Here is an 18,377-nt window from a genome sequence, read left to right as displayed (position 1 = left end):
TGCAGTAATACAGCCACTGGAATTTGGGCCATGACAAACCAGAGGACATGGGGAGGATTTTCTAGCATTTTTTAGTCACCGTTTTGGATATAGATAATTACCGTACACAGACAGTTTCAGATGAACACATGGTTTGTTGTTTTTATCCTGCAAGTTTCAACCAAATATCTGAATGTGTGTGAACCCGTAAGCTGAAAGCAATCACTCACAGTTGCTATAGTCATACTTGGAAGTAAGGAAAAGCCCACTTTAGAGAATGCTACGTTCTATGGCTTTTGGATTTTTGTTGTCTTTTTTCCAGGTACTTATCAAGATGGCTGAAAACTGATAACTGGAAAAAGTCTATTTTTGACCTGTCACTTGTTACAGACTCATTTGAAGACTTATCAAACAGCAACAGAACTCTGAGTGGATAAATAAATCCAGACCCAATACTGTGTATTGGCAAAGAATGGAGATAATTGTTTAAAAAAAAAATTTTTTTTTTAAATTGTTAAAACTTTATGTAACAAATATTAAAAGCTATGAAAAACTTGATTATGTTAGAAATATCCATAAAATGCTGTTGATTCAGCCGCTCTGTATAAAAATCCCATCTCAGTTGGACAACGTTATGTATTACTGTAAGGAATTGACACTACAGGCATCGCAAGCAACCTCAGGGACGAAACAGGACAGTATATTTCTAGGTCACTAGAATGAAATACATGGAAAATTGGTATGACACGTGTAACTCTATTTTTGTCAGAAGAAAATCTATTGAAATAAGATGTTGTATCATGTGATGTTCTGGGCTGGGGGAGGGCTGAAAGGAACCCCTGCGGTCCCCCTGCTTTGCTGTTGCTGAGATGGGGTTGGACGTTCCAATTAGCCATGGGGTAAGAAAGGCCTCGCGTACAGCCTGCTAACCGATGGCAGCCGTGTGAATGCAGCCCTGTGGAACGCGGCGGAGCCCACGTTCAGCTCCGCGCCCGCCCCGTCCCTCCCTTGGAGCTCGTGCGGGTGGTGATTGGCGCTCGGGTTGGGCAGGGCGGCTCCTGCCGGGCACCTGCTCCTCAGCGCCCGCCGCCCTGCGCTCACCGGCGCGTGCGCGGCTAGAGATGCGCCGGCAGCCGGGGCCGCGTTAGTGGCGGCGGGGCGAGCAGCGGATCCGGCCGCCGGTAATGGATCCCCCCGCCGTGGGGATGGGAACGCGGGGCCGGATGGCGGCGTGAGGCCGGCGCGTCCCCTGTTTTATAAGTGGGGCGGGGGGAGCGGCGGCCATGTTGGAAAGGGGGCGGGGCTGCCGGGACACCGGCCGTTACGGAGGAGCAGCGCGGTCACGGCGCCTTGTCGCTGGGAATTGTGGTGTGCGGGTGTTGTGCGGGCGGAGCGGAGCCACGTAGCTCCGTGGTTACGGGTGGGAGGGAGCATGGAGCCTGCCCGTGTCATTGCCGCGGGTGGTGACAGGAGAAGCCCCGGTGCTGCTGTAATGCCTGCCGGAGCGCTGGGCTCGGTGGGCAATGTGTGTCCCTCCTCCGGTGTAAGGTGCTGCTCGGCTGACAGACCGCTCTGTTGTAGCGCTGCTCCGAGGGGAATCTAACAAAGCCGTTAGTCTGGTGGCACGTGTAGAATAGCTCCGTAAAAGCCGATGGAGAGGTCCTACTGCATTGACTTGCCCTGCAGGCATCAGGTAGCTGAGGTGGGAAGGGCCTCTCCTCCCTGCCCTCAGTGGGAAACGCTGCTCAGAACGTTTCTTCTCGCTGTTTTTTTTTCTCCCATTGCATTGCTGTCTAGTCTGTGTCCCGCAAGTAGCAGCTTATTACTTGAGATGTAATGTCGTGCTGCTGTTGCAGTACAATTGCCATTCCCAAGGGCTTGCCTTACAGCAGTGCTGCAGGCTCATAGGTCTCTTCTGGTACATGGATGTGCTGTAGATACTCATGTTCCCATGGTGAAGAGTGACCAAGATATGCAAAAACAGCTTAAACTTACAGGTGTGATTTTTGTAGGTCATTACATGTTAATTAATCTTCAGAATCCGGTGAACTTTCTTATTATTTGTATGCTATTTGAAGACCAGAAGCTATTAGGTTTAGTTTAAAGATTTTGCATGGTGATGTGGGTAGTTCTGAGGAAACTAGGAAAAGACATAATGGTCACGTTTGGGACAGGAGAGGAAAGCATCAAAGAATGGAATAGAATAGTGCAGGAATAAGGGGGAAGAATGGTAACATAATGTAGATCTGGGTAAAGTACAAGTCTGCCCTAAGAAGTGAAGCTTTTATGACTTAGTTGGCATGTTGGCATGAGTTTGTAGGTTATATCTATGGCACTTGGGCTGTAGATGTAATCGGTGCAGACAATATGAAGTGAACAGATCTTAGCAGGAATAAGGCAAAAAAGAATAAGTTTTCTTTCTGGACAACCATATAGGAATGTGGGTGTTCTGTTTGTTTGTTTTGCCTTGGTACCGATCTCTATTTGTGCTGCTTGATAGAACTAGCAGGTTGATAAATTGAACATGAAACAATTGTCATTATGCTTCCACTGTTTGCATTGCTTGGTGAATCTGATAAAGCCAGGGAGGGGAAAAAAGGGGCTTTGATTTCCAGAACTAATTGCTGTCTCAGGTTGCTGTGATATTTAGGGTTTGTAGTGATGAATGAGTGGTCACTGGGGAACTGTGCTCCCTCTTCCATGGCTGGCTGCTCCCTGAGGCACAGAAAGCATCTCAGGGGCAGAATATTTAACGTGAGCAGTGGTGGCCAAAAGAACAGGAGGTTGTCAATACTTCACGTTCCTCGTTTCTTAGGATTTTCATGTTATTTCTCTAGTAGATAAAGACTTGGACTAAAATTGAGCTAATGCAATAATATCCCCACAACAGTGCTTACAGTTTAAACCTTTCAGTTCTTCAGGTGACCAGAATGCATTCCCAGTGGGACTGGCTGTGGTTGGGTCTCCTGGTAATTAGCTCAGTAACTGCAGAGATTGAAGATGGAGGAGTTCTGGGTGCAGATGTTGAAGTGGAGGATTTTGACGAAGAGTCTCAACAAGCTGATGTCGACAAAGAAGAATCTTCCTTAGGGGTAAGGCCATAGATGTCTTTAATTAAAGCTTGTGTAATTTTAAGTTACATAGTTATACTAAGAGACGAGTTGGTTCACAAATGACTTCAAAAAGAACAAGTTAACGTACGGCTGCCAATTCAGTGGTTGTCAAATGCACCAGTCTGAATTTTTCAGTCACTGTGAGTGATTTAATGACCCTGCTATGCTGAAGTGCAAAATTGGATCTCCTACCTGCCAGTGGATAGTCTTGAAGGTCTTGCTGGTCCTTCAGTCTAGGTATGGGGCCTCTCATCCGAAGCCCTCCTTGATAATACGCCCTGTAGCCTTATGTGTCACAGAATCACCCGGGTTGGAAGGGACCTCAAGGATCATGTAGTTCCAACCCCCCTGCCTAGCAGGGCAACCAAACATAGGCATTTACTAGATCAGGTTGCCCAGGGCCCTGTCCAACCTGGTCTTGAACACCTCCAAGGACGGGGCATCCACAACCTCCCTGGGCAGCCTGTTCCGGGACCTAACCACTCTCCTAGTAAAGAACTTCCCCCTAACATCCAACCTAAATCTTCCCTCTTTTAACTTAAAACCATTTCCCCGTGTCCTGCTATTGTCAGCCCTTTCTTTACTAGAAAAGAAAGCAGAAAACAGCTTTGTCTTATTGATAGTTTTAGATTAGATCAATTCCTTGCCCTTTTTTTTCAAAAATCTGGGGAAAGTTTTTTTTTTCTGCTATCTGAAAGTGAGTCTAAAACCAACCTAGCAGCCTCTTCTGCCATCATTAACACAGTCCTAGGAATGAAGTGGACGGACTCTGCTGCTTTAAAAGCCCTTGCCCAGTGTCTTGATGCACTTGGCGGCTCTTGATCTCCACATCACACAGATACTTGGCAGACAGGAAATTGCTCACTTTAGAGGATATTTGCCCAAACCATAGAAATGAGGTGGGCCTGGGGGGAAGCATATTTTATTTAGTTAAATGCAACAGTGGTGTTCTGTCTGCATGGGCTGGTTTGGGATGTATAATTATAGAACCACAGGGGATCTCTGGAGATCATCAAATCCAACTGCTAGAGCAGGTTCCTTACAGCAGGTTGCACAGAAAAGCATCCAGGTGGGTCTTGTCTACCTCTAGAGAAGGAGACTCCACGAGCTCTGTGGACAGACTGTTGTAGGGCTCTGTCACCCTCAACATAAAGAGGCTTTTTTCATATTTGTATAGAATTTCCTGTGTTCCTCTTGGTGCATTTCCCCTTGCCACATTACTGGATTACACTGAAAAGAGCCTGGCTCCATCCACTTCACTCTGGCACTTTATCTATTTATAAGCACCGATAAGTATCGTAGCACATGGTAGTGTATTTCAGTTGAAAAACTGTAGTTAGAGCACATATCTGTAAATGTCTTTTAGGTTGTGTACCGGACTCCGAAGCCAACTGGAGATGTTTATTTTGCAGAAACCTTTGATGGAGCATTGACTGGGTAAGCTGCACCTTCCAGTTCTGAACTTGTAATTTCAGCCATTTAACTTACAGCATCAGTACTTACTTTCTATTCACTTTCCTCCTAGGAATTTCTCAGTAGAAATGTCTTTAGTAGGAGCTGCTCCGATCAGCTGGTACTGTTAGTGTACTTTGTTTTATGATGAAAGCTTTGATAATGTTGGGGGAAAAAGAGGTGTTTGGTTTTTAAAGACAGAATGTGTTATTGGTATCCCTCAATTAGAAAATGCAAAAACTTAACTGCTGAAATACCATTTATTTCAATCCTGATCTCTGAGAGTATTGTTTTCCCACTACATCTCATATCTGAAGCTTTAGAATACAATGTTTTTGCCTTTTTACTTGAGCCGTACATAATAAACATAGAAGTAACATGTTATACGATGATAAAGGCTACTGCTGGATTGTATTCCTTGCTAGGAGTGATAAAACTACTGCAATTTTTGTGCTGAGTGTATGAAACTACAGTATGAAAAAGTAATCAACATATTGCCCATCTTTCCTCAAGAAAGGAGAAAAATGGGAGAAATTAGGGGGAATGGTTTTGAACTGAGATGGGGAGGTTTAGGTTAGGTATTAGAAGGATGTTTTTCAGTCAGAGGGTGGTGACGCACTGGAACAGGTTGCCCGAGGAGGCTGTGGATGCCCCACCCCTGGAGGCATTCAAGACCAGGCAGCCTGGTCTAGTGTTTGGTGACCCCGCACATAGCGGGGGGGTTTGAAACTACATCATCTTTGAAGTCCTTTTCAACCCAGGCCTTCCTATGATTCTATGAAATTGCATCAGCATAGAGTAGCTCTTTGTAGACCAGGCCTTGAAAGTCATTGCATGACTTGCAGAGATGTCTTATTTTGGCATTGTTATTCACTTTTTTTTTTTTTTTTTTTTACATTATATGCCTCTAGTATTAAATTCTGTCAGCCTCAGGTCACAGCTAAAACCCAAGTTTATTTGGAGTGAATGTGTTTTTTTCAGGGTGTAATTGTACATTCATTTAGATCCTTTGGAAGTGTCTCAAAATGAGTGTCGTATTAAACTTGTAACTTTCCTGTTCCCATTCTTTAAATTACACCAAGTTCCATGATGCTGACCATTGAAATCCATGTTACAAGTTCGCTTGGTAGAAGCTCAGTCTGTTTATCCTGCGCTTGTTAAATAGTACAACTTTGTATAGGTAGTTAAGTGACTTGAATGCTTCTTGTTTTAGCTGGGTGTTGTCTGAAGCCAAGAAAGAAGACACAGATGACAACATTGCTAAATATGATGGTTAGTGCTTTTAATGTTTACTTTTGCTGCATGTTTGATCTGTTGCTTTGTGTGAAATACCTCTCCTTCATGCTGTATACCTGTTGTGCTGTACTTACCTTCAGAAACCTACTTAAAAGCAGAAGCTTGTTATTTCTTGTTATTGTAACTTCTGGCTCTATTACTTTCAGGTTTTTTTCCTTAAGCTTTCTTCTCTCCTTGTTGTCTGAGCCCAAATACTGGGTTAGATAGATCTTAGATCTTCTGACCTGGGGATGTTGTTATTTTATTGGCTTTACTGTGAATTAGAATTCTAGTGGTTTCTAATTGCTGAGAAGTACTGGTTGAAATGCTGTATTGGTGATCTGATAGTAAGATGTGAGCATCAAATGTGTGTGCCATTAACATTCTTTTTGTATTGTAGTGCTGCAGAGCAGTTAAAGCTTGGGGAAGTATAGGGTCCTATATAATCACTTCTATCCAAAGAAGAATTATCAGTGCTCTATTGGATGGTTGTTATTAAACTTCTAACTTTGACATCGAATGTCAAGACTTCTTCCCTACTTTGGCAATTAGTCTTATATGCTGTGAACTCTTCTCTTTGCCACAAGGCTATAATGTCTCTTCAAAGGATTTACTTATGTCTAGTTCTTAGAGATGGAAATTAGCAAAATGGATAGCCTGCTTGAAGAAAAACATTTTTTGTTTTCCCGGAGATCGCATAGTTGTTGTTTGTTTCTTTCTTTCTTTTAGGAAGATGGGAAGTAGAAGAGCTGAAAGAAAACACAGTACCTGGAGACAAAGGATTAGTGCTAAAATCGGCTGCAAAGCATCACGCAATATCAGCTATGCTAACAAAGACATTTATTTTTGATAAAAATCCATTGATTGTTCAGTAAGTATTCCCTCAGATTCTGTGCTTGATATCTACTGTGCTTCAAGTCTTTAAGTCTATGAAGTCATGCAAATCCTTTTGCATATCACTGACTGACATAGCCAGAGCTGTAAGTACGAATGATAATTAGCAAGTAAAATTGTAGTTCAAGTGTAAGAAGTTATATTCAAACTCTAGAAATATTTTGGTGGTAAGTTACCATTTTATATTATATTTTAATTAATTTTTTGTTTTAAATGAAGGTTTAACTCGTGATTTGAGTACGCTGCTTTTACACTTGCAGAGTATTTTTGTGTAACTCAACTACAACAATTTGGATCCCTCTAGCTAAAAGTGCTGTATTGGCAGTTTCAAAGAGAGAATCAAATTCCTAGAACTCTTTCTGCCTCACTGTCATAGAATGACAGAAAGGCCTGGGTTGGAAGGACTCGGATGATCATCACATTCCAACCCCCTGCCGCAGGCAGGGCCACTAAACCTCCAGGTCAACACAAGTTTGAAACTTTTCTGTACTATAGAAACTAAACTATATATATAGACTATAGAAACTAAACTATATATATAGACTATAAAAACTATAGCAATTACTACTGTAAATATTTTTTGGCTGAGGTTGCTAATGTGTCTGTGTGGAAACTAAAAACCTTAAAGTCACATCGGGATATTTTGACAGTAGCACCTAATAAAAAAAATAAAGCAACTCATACATGATTTTAATGTGTTTGTAATTAGAACTGCAGATAGGAAGATTATTTATGTTTGATATGAGGAATGTGTCTTTTAATTTGCTCTTTGCCTAGATACGAAGTGAATTTTCAAGGCGGCATTGACTGTGGTGGTGCGTATATTAAACTTCTCTCCAGTACGGATGACTTGGATCTGGTATGCCCCTTTACATTTGCTATCAATTGTTCATTTGAGGAATTAGCATATTTAAAGTTAAATAAACATACAGATCCATCGCAGACAATACATCTGCCGTAGAATGTATCTCACAGGAAGATAACTTGCAGAAATCAAGTGGTCTTCCTTCAAGCGGTTGCTTAAAAACATAGCTTGGTACTGTGCATTCCAAGTAGATAAATTATATAGTTAAAGGAAAAAAAAAGAAAACAACAACTGAAATTTTGGACCAGCTGAATGCAGGATGCTCTGAAGAAAACAAGCTGTTATTTTAAGAATTGCTTATTATTATTTACTGTGGAGCAAGAAAGCAGTGCTAAAATGCTGGGTAATAATACCTTGTTTTTCATTTTTATTGAAATATAAATGGCTGTGAAGAACAGAAACTGTTTCTCTTCCATCTTTTAGTGTAACATGTACAGAAGAGTATGTGTGGCTGTTTTGATTTGTGGCAGGCATTTCAACTTAGTGTAAGGGTAAGGACTTAGTAAGCCCATTCATCTTGTCTGAGGAGGCTTCAGTGATCTCTGTAGTTAGGCTGTTTCAGCAACTCATAACATCTGTTAAATTCTTTTCATGATTTACCCTGCCAGTTTTCAGTGTTAGAATAGAGGCCACGTCAAACACCTCTTAGAAAAATGTAACTGTGTTGTATATATGCCACAATAGCTTGGAAATGCAGTACTCCAAATGACTTGATAAAATGTACAGTTTGACACATGCTTAACTTTTTTACTTCTACAGGAATTCTTTTTTGACAAAACGCCTTATACTATTATGTTTGGACCAGATAAATGTGGTGAAGATTACAAACTACACTTTATCATCAGGCATAAGAATCCTAAAACTGGAGAATATGATGAAAAACATGCAAAACGTCCCGATGTGGACCTAAAGAAGTTCTATCTGGACAAGAAGACACACCTATACACTCTTGGTATTGTTTAGTTTTTACAAGTTTAAACTAATTTTTTAAAATCTCTTCTAATTTAATTAATTAATTAATTAAAGATTAATTGATCTTTAATGTAAATTCCTTCAATGTAGTGCTGAAACCAGATGATACGTTTGAAATGCTGATCGACCAATCAGTCATCAGTAAGGGAAGTCTTCTGGAGGATATGATTCCTCCAATAAACCCTCCCAAAGAAATAGATGATCCTGCTGATAAGAAGCCTGAGGACTGGGATGAGAGACAAAAAATACCTGATCCCAACGCTGTCAAACCAGATGACTGGTAAGGAGAAAGCTTCATCTGTAGAAAACATTTTGTATGCAGGTTATTGCTTTATAATATTTGCTTGGCTTTATTTTGTTGTTTTTCTTGCTCTCAACAGTTGGGATATGTTTTACAAATACTAACAGTTGAAAAAATGTAACTGAAGTGGGAGTGTGAGGATCTGATCATCTTTTAAGGAAAGAAGTAAAATCTTGACTTTTCCTGATTTGAACTTTCTGTTGATGCAATTTGTAACTAAGATCACCGTAGTTGAAGGATTAGGAAGAGTGTTTTTCCACTACTAGTAGAGTCATAGAGTGGATTGGGTTGGAAGGGATGGAAAGACCATCTAGTTCCAACACCCCTGCTGTGGGCAGGGTTGCCACTGCTAGGTCAGATGTTGTACATATACTTCCTTCTTCCTGAAGTACTGTTCATATAGCAGCTTAAACAAAGGAAACATTTTAAGGAGAGACCTGATTGACGCACCTGCCAGTCCATGACAGCTATTTCTGGGCTAACAAGTGCCTTGAAATCTATAGTTTAAATGTTTATAAACGGAGAAGTAGGTACCTAATTCTCATTATAGGCACATCTAACTATGTTGTGCCCTTGAATATTATCCCCTCCATACCAGTTACAGTCCTCTGAACAGAACATTGGTTCAGAGTCGAGCTGATGTATTTCCTAACAGTAGTCTGTAATTGAAGGGATGAAGATGAGCCTTCTAAAATAGAAGATCTTGATGCTGTTAAGCCCGAAGGATGGCTTGATTATGAACCACAGTATGTTCCGGACCCCAATGCAAAAAAGCCGAAGGACTGGTAAGAATTTAATACACGTGGATCTGTTAATGTGCTTTGTAGCTAAGCTTGTTCTCTGGCACATTGAGTAAATTAGAATTTATCCCAGTCCCACTGTCTCTGCCATATTAAGTTGGAACATAACAAGTGTGGCTGAATATTTGTTGATTTGTGAGGCTACCTTTAGAAAAATATGCAAGTGTCAATAATTGCCTTGTATTCTGAAGAGCTGTAAACAGTAAGGAGCTATTTGAAAGAACCTACCATGGGGATAAGCAGCAAAGCAGTTGAAGCTGATGCTTGAAGTCATGTAGTAGTCCTAAAGCATGTTATATGGAAATGATGCAAGCTGCCTGCAGACGTAGGAGTATGATTGCATTTAACCATGCTCTAGTAGTTACGAATGTGTGGCCTTAAAGCATTCAGTCCTCTGGAAAATGTACATTGCAGTTAGATCAGCCCACTGAACTTTAGCCAAATTCTGAGGTTGTTACAGCAAAATACATACGGATCCCAAGTTATACTGAATGTTAGTGTTCTGATCAGACCAACCTGCAATTGGTTATTTGTACCTTTCTTTCTGTAGGGATGAAGAAATGGATGGGGAGTGGGAAGCTCCTCAGGTCCCCAATCCAAAGTGTGCAACTGCACCTGGTTGTGGACTGTGGGTGCGTCCCATGAAGAACAACCCCAAGTATAAAGGAAAATGGAAAGCACCTATGATAGTTAATCCTAATTATCAGGTACTAGCAATATTGTAGGTTATTATTTAAGAGATGTGGAGCTCAACCAAGCAGAAAAGTAAAATTAGTACATATGTCTGGCCCTTCATACTGAACCTGATATGGTCACTTACTACTATAACCCAATATGGAGGAAAAAGGTTTGAATTTAAGAGAAATCTGTCTGTCCTAAGCCAAAAATCTGAGACCTATCTGCCAAAATTCCATAGGTTGTTTCCAGGTCTGTTTTCCTGAAGTTCAGAGGCTTACCCTTTGCTTTTTAAATCATGTAGTTGAAATAATCAGAAAGTCTTAATTGCATTAAAATGTATTTTCCTGTTTTGTTGTGAGTGGGTTTTTTTATGTTTATTTTTGTGGTATAGATAATATTATTACATGTTTTTCTTTCCCCATAAAAGGGAATCTGGAGTCCTCGGAAAATACCTAACCCAGACTATTTTGAAGATCCTCACCCATTTGAGATGACACCTATCAGTGCTATTGGTTTAGAACTCTGGTCTATGACATCTGATATCTACTTTGATAACTTCATAATATGCTCAGAAAAAGAAGTCGCTGATCGTTGGGCAGCAGACGGTTGGGGCTTGAAGAAATTAGTAGCAAGTGCTAATGAGGTATCAATTTTATTATATTCTTGATAACCAGAAGTAGCAAGGAAGGAGTTCTGTTGGAATAATTTTCTGTAATATAATTATTCTGTGATTGATAATCTTACAGAATAGCTATGATATTTCCCTGATCAATACTGGACTGAAATTAAAAGGGTACAACATTTTACTCAAGTATCTTACAAGAAATGTAGCAACATTTCATTGTAGTTGATGCACCTTCCACTATTAATGGTGGTACTACAATTCAGTGCCTGTCAGCAGATGGAAGCTGATTTATTTGCAACCAGGCCTCTTTATATACTTAAAACTTGTCACTTTTGACTTAACTTCTTTTTATGTGCTTCTGATGTGCTCTCCTATCATAAAAAGTGGTTAATAGTCATGTATTTTTGTGTTTAGTAAATTATGTCTCTGTCTGCTTGGATCTTATGTTATGCAACTCTGACAATAACATGTGCGTGTTTATGGAGCTGCATCTGTTCTTCTGTTTGTGTGTATACATCCATGTTTTGTTTACTACAGTTGGCCAGTCACCAGTTTTTCTAGATCTCTTCCCTGTGTCATAGAATGAATTTGACCTAATAGATGGGAACGTGAGCCCCTCTAGTGGCTGCCTTTGCTGACTGCAGTTGAGAGGGAGTACTTCAGTTGGAATGAACCATTCAAAGATTATTCAGAGCGTGGCTATTTGACTTCTTTAGGGCCATACAGGATTTTAAGTGGCATTGTTGAAATTGTCTCTTGAATACTGACAGGCATAGGGCATCATTTTTATTTTTTTTTTAGGAAGCCTGTTCCACTTTCATGAGTGGTTTGTTCTGACAGCCCTGTATTTACTTTGGGGGATGAAGGCAGACCTGTGGGTATATGAAAGAAATGATGGATTGGCTGTGTAAGTATGGTCAGTCTCTGGCAGGTGCTATTTCTTGCAGAAAGGATGAGAAAGTAGCAACAGACTGTCCGTGCAATTTAGGAAAGCCCCCTTGTTTCACAGCCTTGCACATTTCAAATATTTGTTTCTATGTCTGGAGTTACATCTGTATTTGCACATACAACAGCAGAAGGTAATTCTGAAGTCCCTTTGCTACGCTGCCCCTGTAGCTTTCTACCTTGGTTGCTGATGTCCCCTTCCCAGAGTCTAACTGAACCAAGACTTGCCTACCTCCTACTACTCCATAAGTAAGAACTGGGCTGGAAGGCAGCTGACTGTCTGATTAATTGGCTATCAGAGGAAGCAAAGTGGCAGTACAGAGAGAGCAAGATGTTGTTCTTCAAGTGGCTGGCTGTTCCTCTGAGGTTCTTGATGCTTTGGGAACTATTGGTTGTGTTGGCACAGTATGGGGAAAGAGTAAAAAAGCTGGGGAGAATGGAAAACATGAGGTTGCTCAAACTTGAAGGATTTTCTTTGCGTGGTGTGAATATTAAAATATATACATTTTATAAGCTTATCTAAGTGTTGAAAGGGATATAAATGCAATTTTATTTATTTTTTTAACATAGCCTGGAATGTTTAGTCAACTGGTGACTGCTGCAGAAGACCATCCATGGCTCTGGGTTCTCTATATCTTGACTTTAGCTCTGCCTGTTGGTCTATGTGTGTTGTTCTGCTGGCCGGCAAAGGTTAGAGAAATTTTTAATGCATTTTTCTTCTTCTGTCTTTCTTAATACTTCATTTAAAACTCCTTGTATTTGTACAACAGTATGCTCTCTTACTGTGCCACTGATATTAGTTAGCTCCTAGTGATAGTTGTGTTTAATTCTTAATCTGAGTTTAAATAAATTGGTTTCTAATTTGTTTTAGAAAACAGATGAAGATTTCAACTTGAAAAAAACAGATGTGTCTATGCCATTTACAAAGGGAGAAGTAAAACAAAGAAGAGAAGAGTTAGAAGATGATGAAATAGATTTAGAAGAAAAAGACAACGAAGATATTGGTGAAGATGGTAAGATGAGTAAGTCACTTCATAGTTGGATAAATGTAAAAGCATGGAAAAAACTAAGTCATGGACTGTATTGCAATAATTGCAGCCAGTTATCTTAGAGTATACAAAATCTGCCGTGCTCTCAGCCTTCTTTATCTTTTCAGCAATTAGCATGCCATAGTGAGTATGTTTTGATAAATACTAGGAAAAAGCAGTATTCCATTCAGTATTTCTTCACTTTCAGTAAATTGCTTTAAGTCTTATGCATCCTTGTTCACAAACATATTTTCTCTCTACTAAATATCTCATATATTGGACACTTTTTGGGTGGTTCAGTTATCTGTACCCTCTAATGGTTACAATCATGCTGTCTTTAAAATGTGTCTGGAATAGCTCTAAGTCTTTAACATAACTGTTTACTTATACATCTGTGGGAGCACTGTACCCCAAACTACTCAAACCCACTGGTTTTAGTAACTGTTGAGGAAGTCTGAATATATACTGGATTTGTGGATACTGAAATCAGCTGCTTGTTTGATAGTGCTTTCTAGGAATGCAGTGCCAGCCCACAGAGAGATGCTCTGCTATTCCATGGGAGAAATCAGTAGGTTGAGATGCACTTTGGCATTCAAGGATTAACATAATCATCTTGCATGGAGAACTACTCCACTATGGCTTTGATGCTGTGATAGCATTTCCGTCAGCCTACAAGTAAAAAGAGAATCATGTAACTCACAGTGCATTATTTTGACTCCTATGAGAAAATCCTTAGCTGCATACTGCAGGGGGTTCTGTCTCTTACTTCTTGTAAGAGCAAAGCAAGTGTCAAATGACTGGCCTCAAAAGTCAGAAATTAAGCAGACATTAGTGCTGGTTTTGGTTTTTTGTTGTTTTTGTTTTGTTTTTGTTAGTAATGACATCTTCTTTTATTGCTAGCCAGAACTTTATCATTTTTGTCTGTCTCTGTACTACCAGCCACAAGAGTTGATGGCTTTTGGATGTATGAATTAACATTTAACTTTCCATCAGTGTTCCCATGCATAGAGTACTTGGGCATAATACTTTGCTACACCAAACTTAATTCATCTGCCTTACCTTTTCTTTTTTACTAGCTGTTCCAGATATTTCAAGATTAGGCTCCATTTTATACCTTTACTTCTGATTACTAAACTAAACACGGAGCAGAATAAACGTAGGTGGCTTTCTAAGCTTTTCAAGTTATGAAAAAGCTAACTATGACTGTAAGATTTTCAAGTACATTCCAGGTTTCAAAGATGAAAAAATTATACTTAGCCATTGCATGACTGAGTTTTTCTTTCTTCAAAAAGAGTTGCTTGCTTCCCTTAGCCTTCCTGCTACCTTTTACATTTGCAGGTTGAAATCCTACCTCTCTTTGCATCTATCTTTTGCCTCTTCGTATTGAAATCATAGACTGTCTTCTGTTTTCGTATGATTCTGCTACGGAGAGAACTGTAGGAGGCAAAGAGAGTGTTTATAGAGGGTACAAATAAGATGGGAAGGAAGTCTCTTCCTTCAGGTAATGGAAAAGGAAATAGTTTGGGCTAGGACTTGAAAGTGATCACTCTTCTCTTTTTTTTAGTCCGTCTCATTGCCAGTGGTAGAACTTTAAGTAGGTAGATGCCAGGTATGTATGGGAGTTGTCTGTACAGTTTCTTAACACAGGGTATCTGTAGTCATCAATGTTTTCTACTAATCATTTCCTTTGGATCCTAATCATTTCTGCAATTCCTTTGTAGTCATTATCTACTTTGTTTTCTGGAGTTAAAGGTAACTTGTTTTTGAACTGTGAAGCACTGAATGACTTCAGAGCTGCATTTTATTGTGGGAAGTTCAGAAGTGTGGCACAATAGCAAGTTTCAGAAACACTTGTAGATTTCTTTGGCTCCAGCGAGCAGGAATTGCTGACATCTTGAATGGCACTGGCTTGGGACTTACATTACTTGATCAAAATCTGAGCGGAGGTTTTGTACATTTTTGCTATGCTTTTCTTACAAGAGTTTATTTTTAGAACAAATCGTTTGTCAACATTTCTCTTAAACTATAACCTCCAGCTTTGTGGTTGTACTTCTCCTTTTGATAACAATAATTGAGACAGATTAGTGTAGATAGGTATGAGGTATGGATACAGTTGGGAAAACTCTTAGACTTCAACCAGTTGCACTGAATTGCTTGGCTCAGTTTGTCAGTATGTTGTGGACAAAGGTTTTTGGTGTCTGTATGCTTTTGTTTGGGCACTACTGAGCTAAACTGTTAATGTCTTCTTTTATTTTTATGGTGAAGCAGTGATTATGAGCTCAGGCATCACATGGCAGGAGTAGAATTGAGCAATGTTTGGGGTAGTTATGAACAGTTGTCCACTTATTTCCTTTCTGTCAGATACGGATGTTTATTTCTTGTTTACTCTTTAATAGAAATCTTAGCAATAGATAATCAGTTCCTGGAAATCTCACTTCAAGATCACAGTTTGAAGTAAAAGACTTGTCAAGTTTAAGTGATTTTTTTAATACATCATGGTGTGATTGGGGTCTGAATTCCTGTATTGAATATAGATATCTAAAATGCAGGCATGGGAGTGCAAGCTTGTAAGTTCTGAGGCCCTAAGTGGAAACTGAAGCAGTTTGGGTGCATGGTTTCCTTCACAGAATGTATGGAATAGCGAGAGATACCCCAGAAGGGTAACCTGTCTGATGATCAGAGAGTAGCCAGAGAGTACTTATGCATTCACTGCTCTCTTTATTTTAGTACGGTAATGCACTAAACTACAGTAAACTACAACTTCACTGAGAAGGTAGAAGGCTCTGCTTTGTTCAGCTTATATATTATTGTAAACAAGCAGTTCATTCTGGAACTGAAATTGGCTAGGAAAATCTTAACATACGTGTAACTGTAGTGTATTTCTAATATAGTTCTGTTTACAAAGTAAAAACTGATTTCTCCTGCAGTAGATGAGAGTAAATATGGGGAAGAGGAAGATATTGATGATGAAGACAACGAAGATGCAGATGAAAGTCAAGAAGAAGGCGATAAGTCAAATAAATCTGGCTCAGAAGATGAGGTGAGTTTCCTCTGTGAAACTGTGCCTTGTATGAGTTCACATTGCTTTAGCAGAAATTCTTCACTAATTATCCCTTTCTCGATTCTCCTTTTTGCTAGAAGCTTGCTCTTCTTGTACATTTGCCTAGGAATGCAGCGTCTGATGAACCCATTAACCTTTTCTTTGTGAAAGTAGTAAGAGGAGCCGAACATATGACTGATATTGTGTAATGGAATATGGAGAGGTTATGTCTTGCACTTACCTAGGTATTTTCAGGGTGCCCGAGTTTCTACCACCACTTAGCTAGTGACCTACTTTGGAGATTGCATGCGTGCCATGTCCTCAGTTCGGTAGTGCCACCTTCTGGGAACTGCACCTTCTGAATCAGGTGCTTCCATTAGGAGATGTGGGAAAGTGAAAAACAAGGCGTTGGCTGGGAATGGAGCCTCAGTAAGCCAAGTGCTTCTCCAGTGACAAGAACAGACATCTGATTTAACAGGCTGTTCTGTTTGTAGCTCTCCAAGACAAGTAACAATGTTTTAAATACTTCTTGCATAAGAAGTGGAAATGAAAGTTAGCATAATATACACTTGAAGGAATTTGCTAAATTAATTAAAAGGCTTTGCTTTTAAACTAGTGAGTACATGAGGAATGAACAAATTTCTGATGTTAGTTTAGATGGTCTGTCCTTCTTCTGAATTCAGAAGATAAAGCCTTATACTCACTTGATCGTATTATCATAGAACGGCCTTTCGTAGAATGGAAGGGAACCTCAAGGATCATCAAGCTCCAACCTCCATTTCTAACACTAGACCAGGCTGCCCAGGACCCCATCCAACCTGGCCTTGAACACCCCCAGGGACAGGGCATCCACAACCTCTGTTGGCAGCCTGTTCCAGCACCTCATCACTCTCTTACTAAAGAACTTCCCCCTGATGTCCAACCTAAATCTTCCCTCCCTCAATTTAAAACCTTTTCCCCTTGTAAAATCATGTTTATACATTACCTTATTTATCATTAGTGTGATATTGCATGGAAAAAAATCTATTCATTAAGTTTTGTATTGAGCGATAATATGATCTGGGGGGAGGGAGGAATAGATAACAAGTTTGAAGAATGAAATGCACGTTGCTCAATAATGTTAATGCTGATTTTCCTTTTTTTCCTTCAGATGACAGTAGCTGATGAAACTGCAAGCTCTGGGGATGGTCCACTGAAGTCAGTGCGCAAAAGAAGAGTACAAAAGGACTGAATTCTTTGCAGCTAGTATTTCTAGCTCTAAACAGTAGTAACTTATGACATGCCGCTGCAAGGGGCTTGACAGCGTGCAGGTTCCTGAGATGTGAAGAGAAAAATAGGACTGGTTGCTACTTAACCTCTCTTAATTCCCAAACCTCTTTTAACCTTCCCAAGCTTCCTTGATGCCCTTTTTTTCTGGGAGGAAATACTATCTGTGAGGAGTTACGTAATGTTTCACATTTAGAATAAAAGTGAAAGTGCAAGTTGGCCAATGGATTTTTAAAAGCAGATTCTTAAGATTTGAAGATTCTTAGAAATCAATATTAGAGATGAGAAATTTTACTCTAGATATTTTTAAGAACATGGATAAATATTTTTGCAGCTCTAGCACAACGTTCAACGTTCAGACATTTGAGCTCAAAGAGCTGCAGTACAGATGAAGCATTTACAGTTCATGTTGAGAGAGATGGTATTTTTTCTGTGCAGAGCTAAATGCAATAATTGGTTTTGTACGATCATTTAGTGCTAGCAACGTTCTTTTCCTTGTAAATTATTTATTTTAGTTGATGCTGTTACGGAGTTGTCACCTGTTCACTTTAAACATTGGTTATAGTCATTTATTTTTAAGAGAGAGTTGAAAACCGAATACTCAGAGAACAAGTGGTTAATTGATGTGATTTCTTTTGCTTTTCAATGCAGGTATCAAACCTACAGAAGTGATGTATGGATTTTTTCAGTCTTTTATAGCTCTCATGTTTCAAGCCAGAACGGCAAATATTTTGTTTATAGGACATTTGCTGAGTGTACATTGTGTATTAAAAATATTGAATAATTCTTGTTTAACGTGAAATTTATTAATATAGGTAAGAATTTTGATGGATATTTTTCTTTTTACAGATGTGAGTACCTGGGCTTTCTTTTAATATAGTTTAAATAAACTGCATATCATGAGAGAAACTTCTGAAGTTCAACTGTATATTAAAACAAACCAGTGGATCTGCAGCTTTTGGAATCCTGCTGCCGCTTAGCAGCCTTGGATATGAGCATCAGTGTCTTTGCTTGCACCTCACTTTGTTATAAACAGCCACTTACTTACCAGGTAAAATTGCCTTACGAGGCCATAGCTGAGGTGCTGTATGCAACGATACTGACTTTGTTAAGACCAAATCTCTCTCTTTTCTTACTGACTACT

General features: G+C 39.7%; 2 protein-coding genes across 11 annotated transcripts in view; both read left to right on the top strand.

Annotated features, from left to right (window-relative positions):
- MGAT4D (MGAT4 family member D) overlaps positions 1-768 on the top strand; it is a 32,503-nt gene extending 31,735 nt beyond the window's left edge. For all 5 annotated transcript variants that reach the window (XM_015861061.2, XM_015861060.2, XM_015861062.2 and 2 more), the window contains one exon: positions 302-768. In XM_015861061.2, coding sequence (XP_015716547.1) covers positions 302-328 — 27 coding nt within the window. In that variant the 3' untranslated portion in view covers positions 329-768. The remainder of the gene's footprint in view (positions 1-301) is intronic.
- A 261-nt stretch (positions 769-1,029) lies between these two features.
- Positions 1,030-18,023, top strand: CLGN (calmegin). Of its 6 annotated transcripts, none has more exons than XM_015861057.2 (15): positions 1,030-1,160; positions 2,893-3,071; positions 4,459-4,529; positions 5,758-5,816; positions 6,549-6,690; positions 7,491-7,572; positions 8,338-8,530; positions 8,641-8,830; positions 9,523-9,636; positions 10,202-10,358; positions 10,757-10,972; positions 12,470-12,589; positions 12,771-12,921; positions 15,855-15,967; positions 17,118-18,023. In XM_015861057.2, the coding sequence occupies exons 2-15, from the start codon at positions 2,910-2,912 to the stop codon at positions 17,196-17,198; spliced, it is 1,851 nt and encodes a 616-aa protein (XP_015716543.1). In that variant the 5' UTR covers positions 1,030-1,160; positions 2,893-2,909; the 3' UTR covers positions 17,199-18,023. The 6 variants fall into 6 exon arrangements, with proteins under 6 accessions (XP_015716543.1, XP_015716542.1, XP_015716541.1 ...); XM_015861056.2 differs by lacking the exon at positions 1,030-1,160 and adding an exon at positions 1,248-1,347 and having other exon boundaries at positions 12,771-12,912; positions 15,858-15,967; XM_015861055.2 differs by lacking the exon at positions 1,030-1,160 and adding an exon at positions 1,248-1,347 and having other exon boundaries at positions 12,771-12,912.
- The last annotated feature ends 354 nt before the right edge of the window (positions 18,024-18,377 follow it).

This window comes from Coturnix japonica, chromosome 4 (genome assembly GCF_001577835.2).
Source record: "Coturnix japonica isolate 7356 chromosome 4, Coturnix japonica 2.1, whole genome shotgun sequence".
Lineage (NCBI taxonomy): Eukaryota > Metazoa > Chordata > Aves > Galliformes > Phasianidae > Coturnix > Coturnix japonica.
The sequence above is the reverse complement of the archived record's forward strand: the minus strand, read 5'-3'. Positions and strand labels throughout refer to the sequence as shown.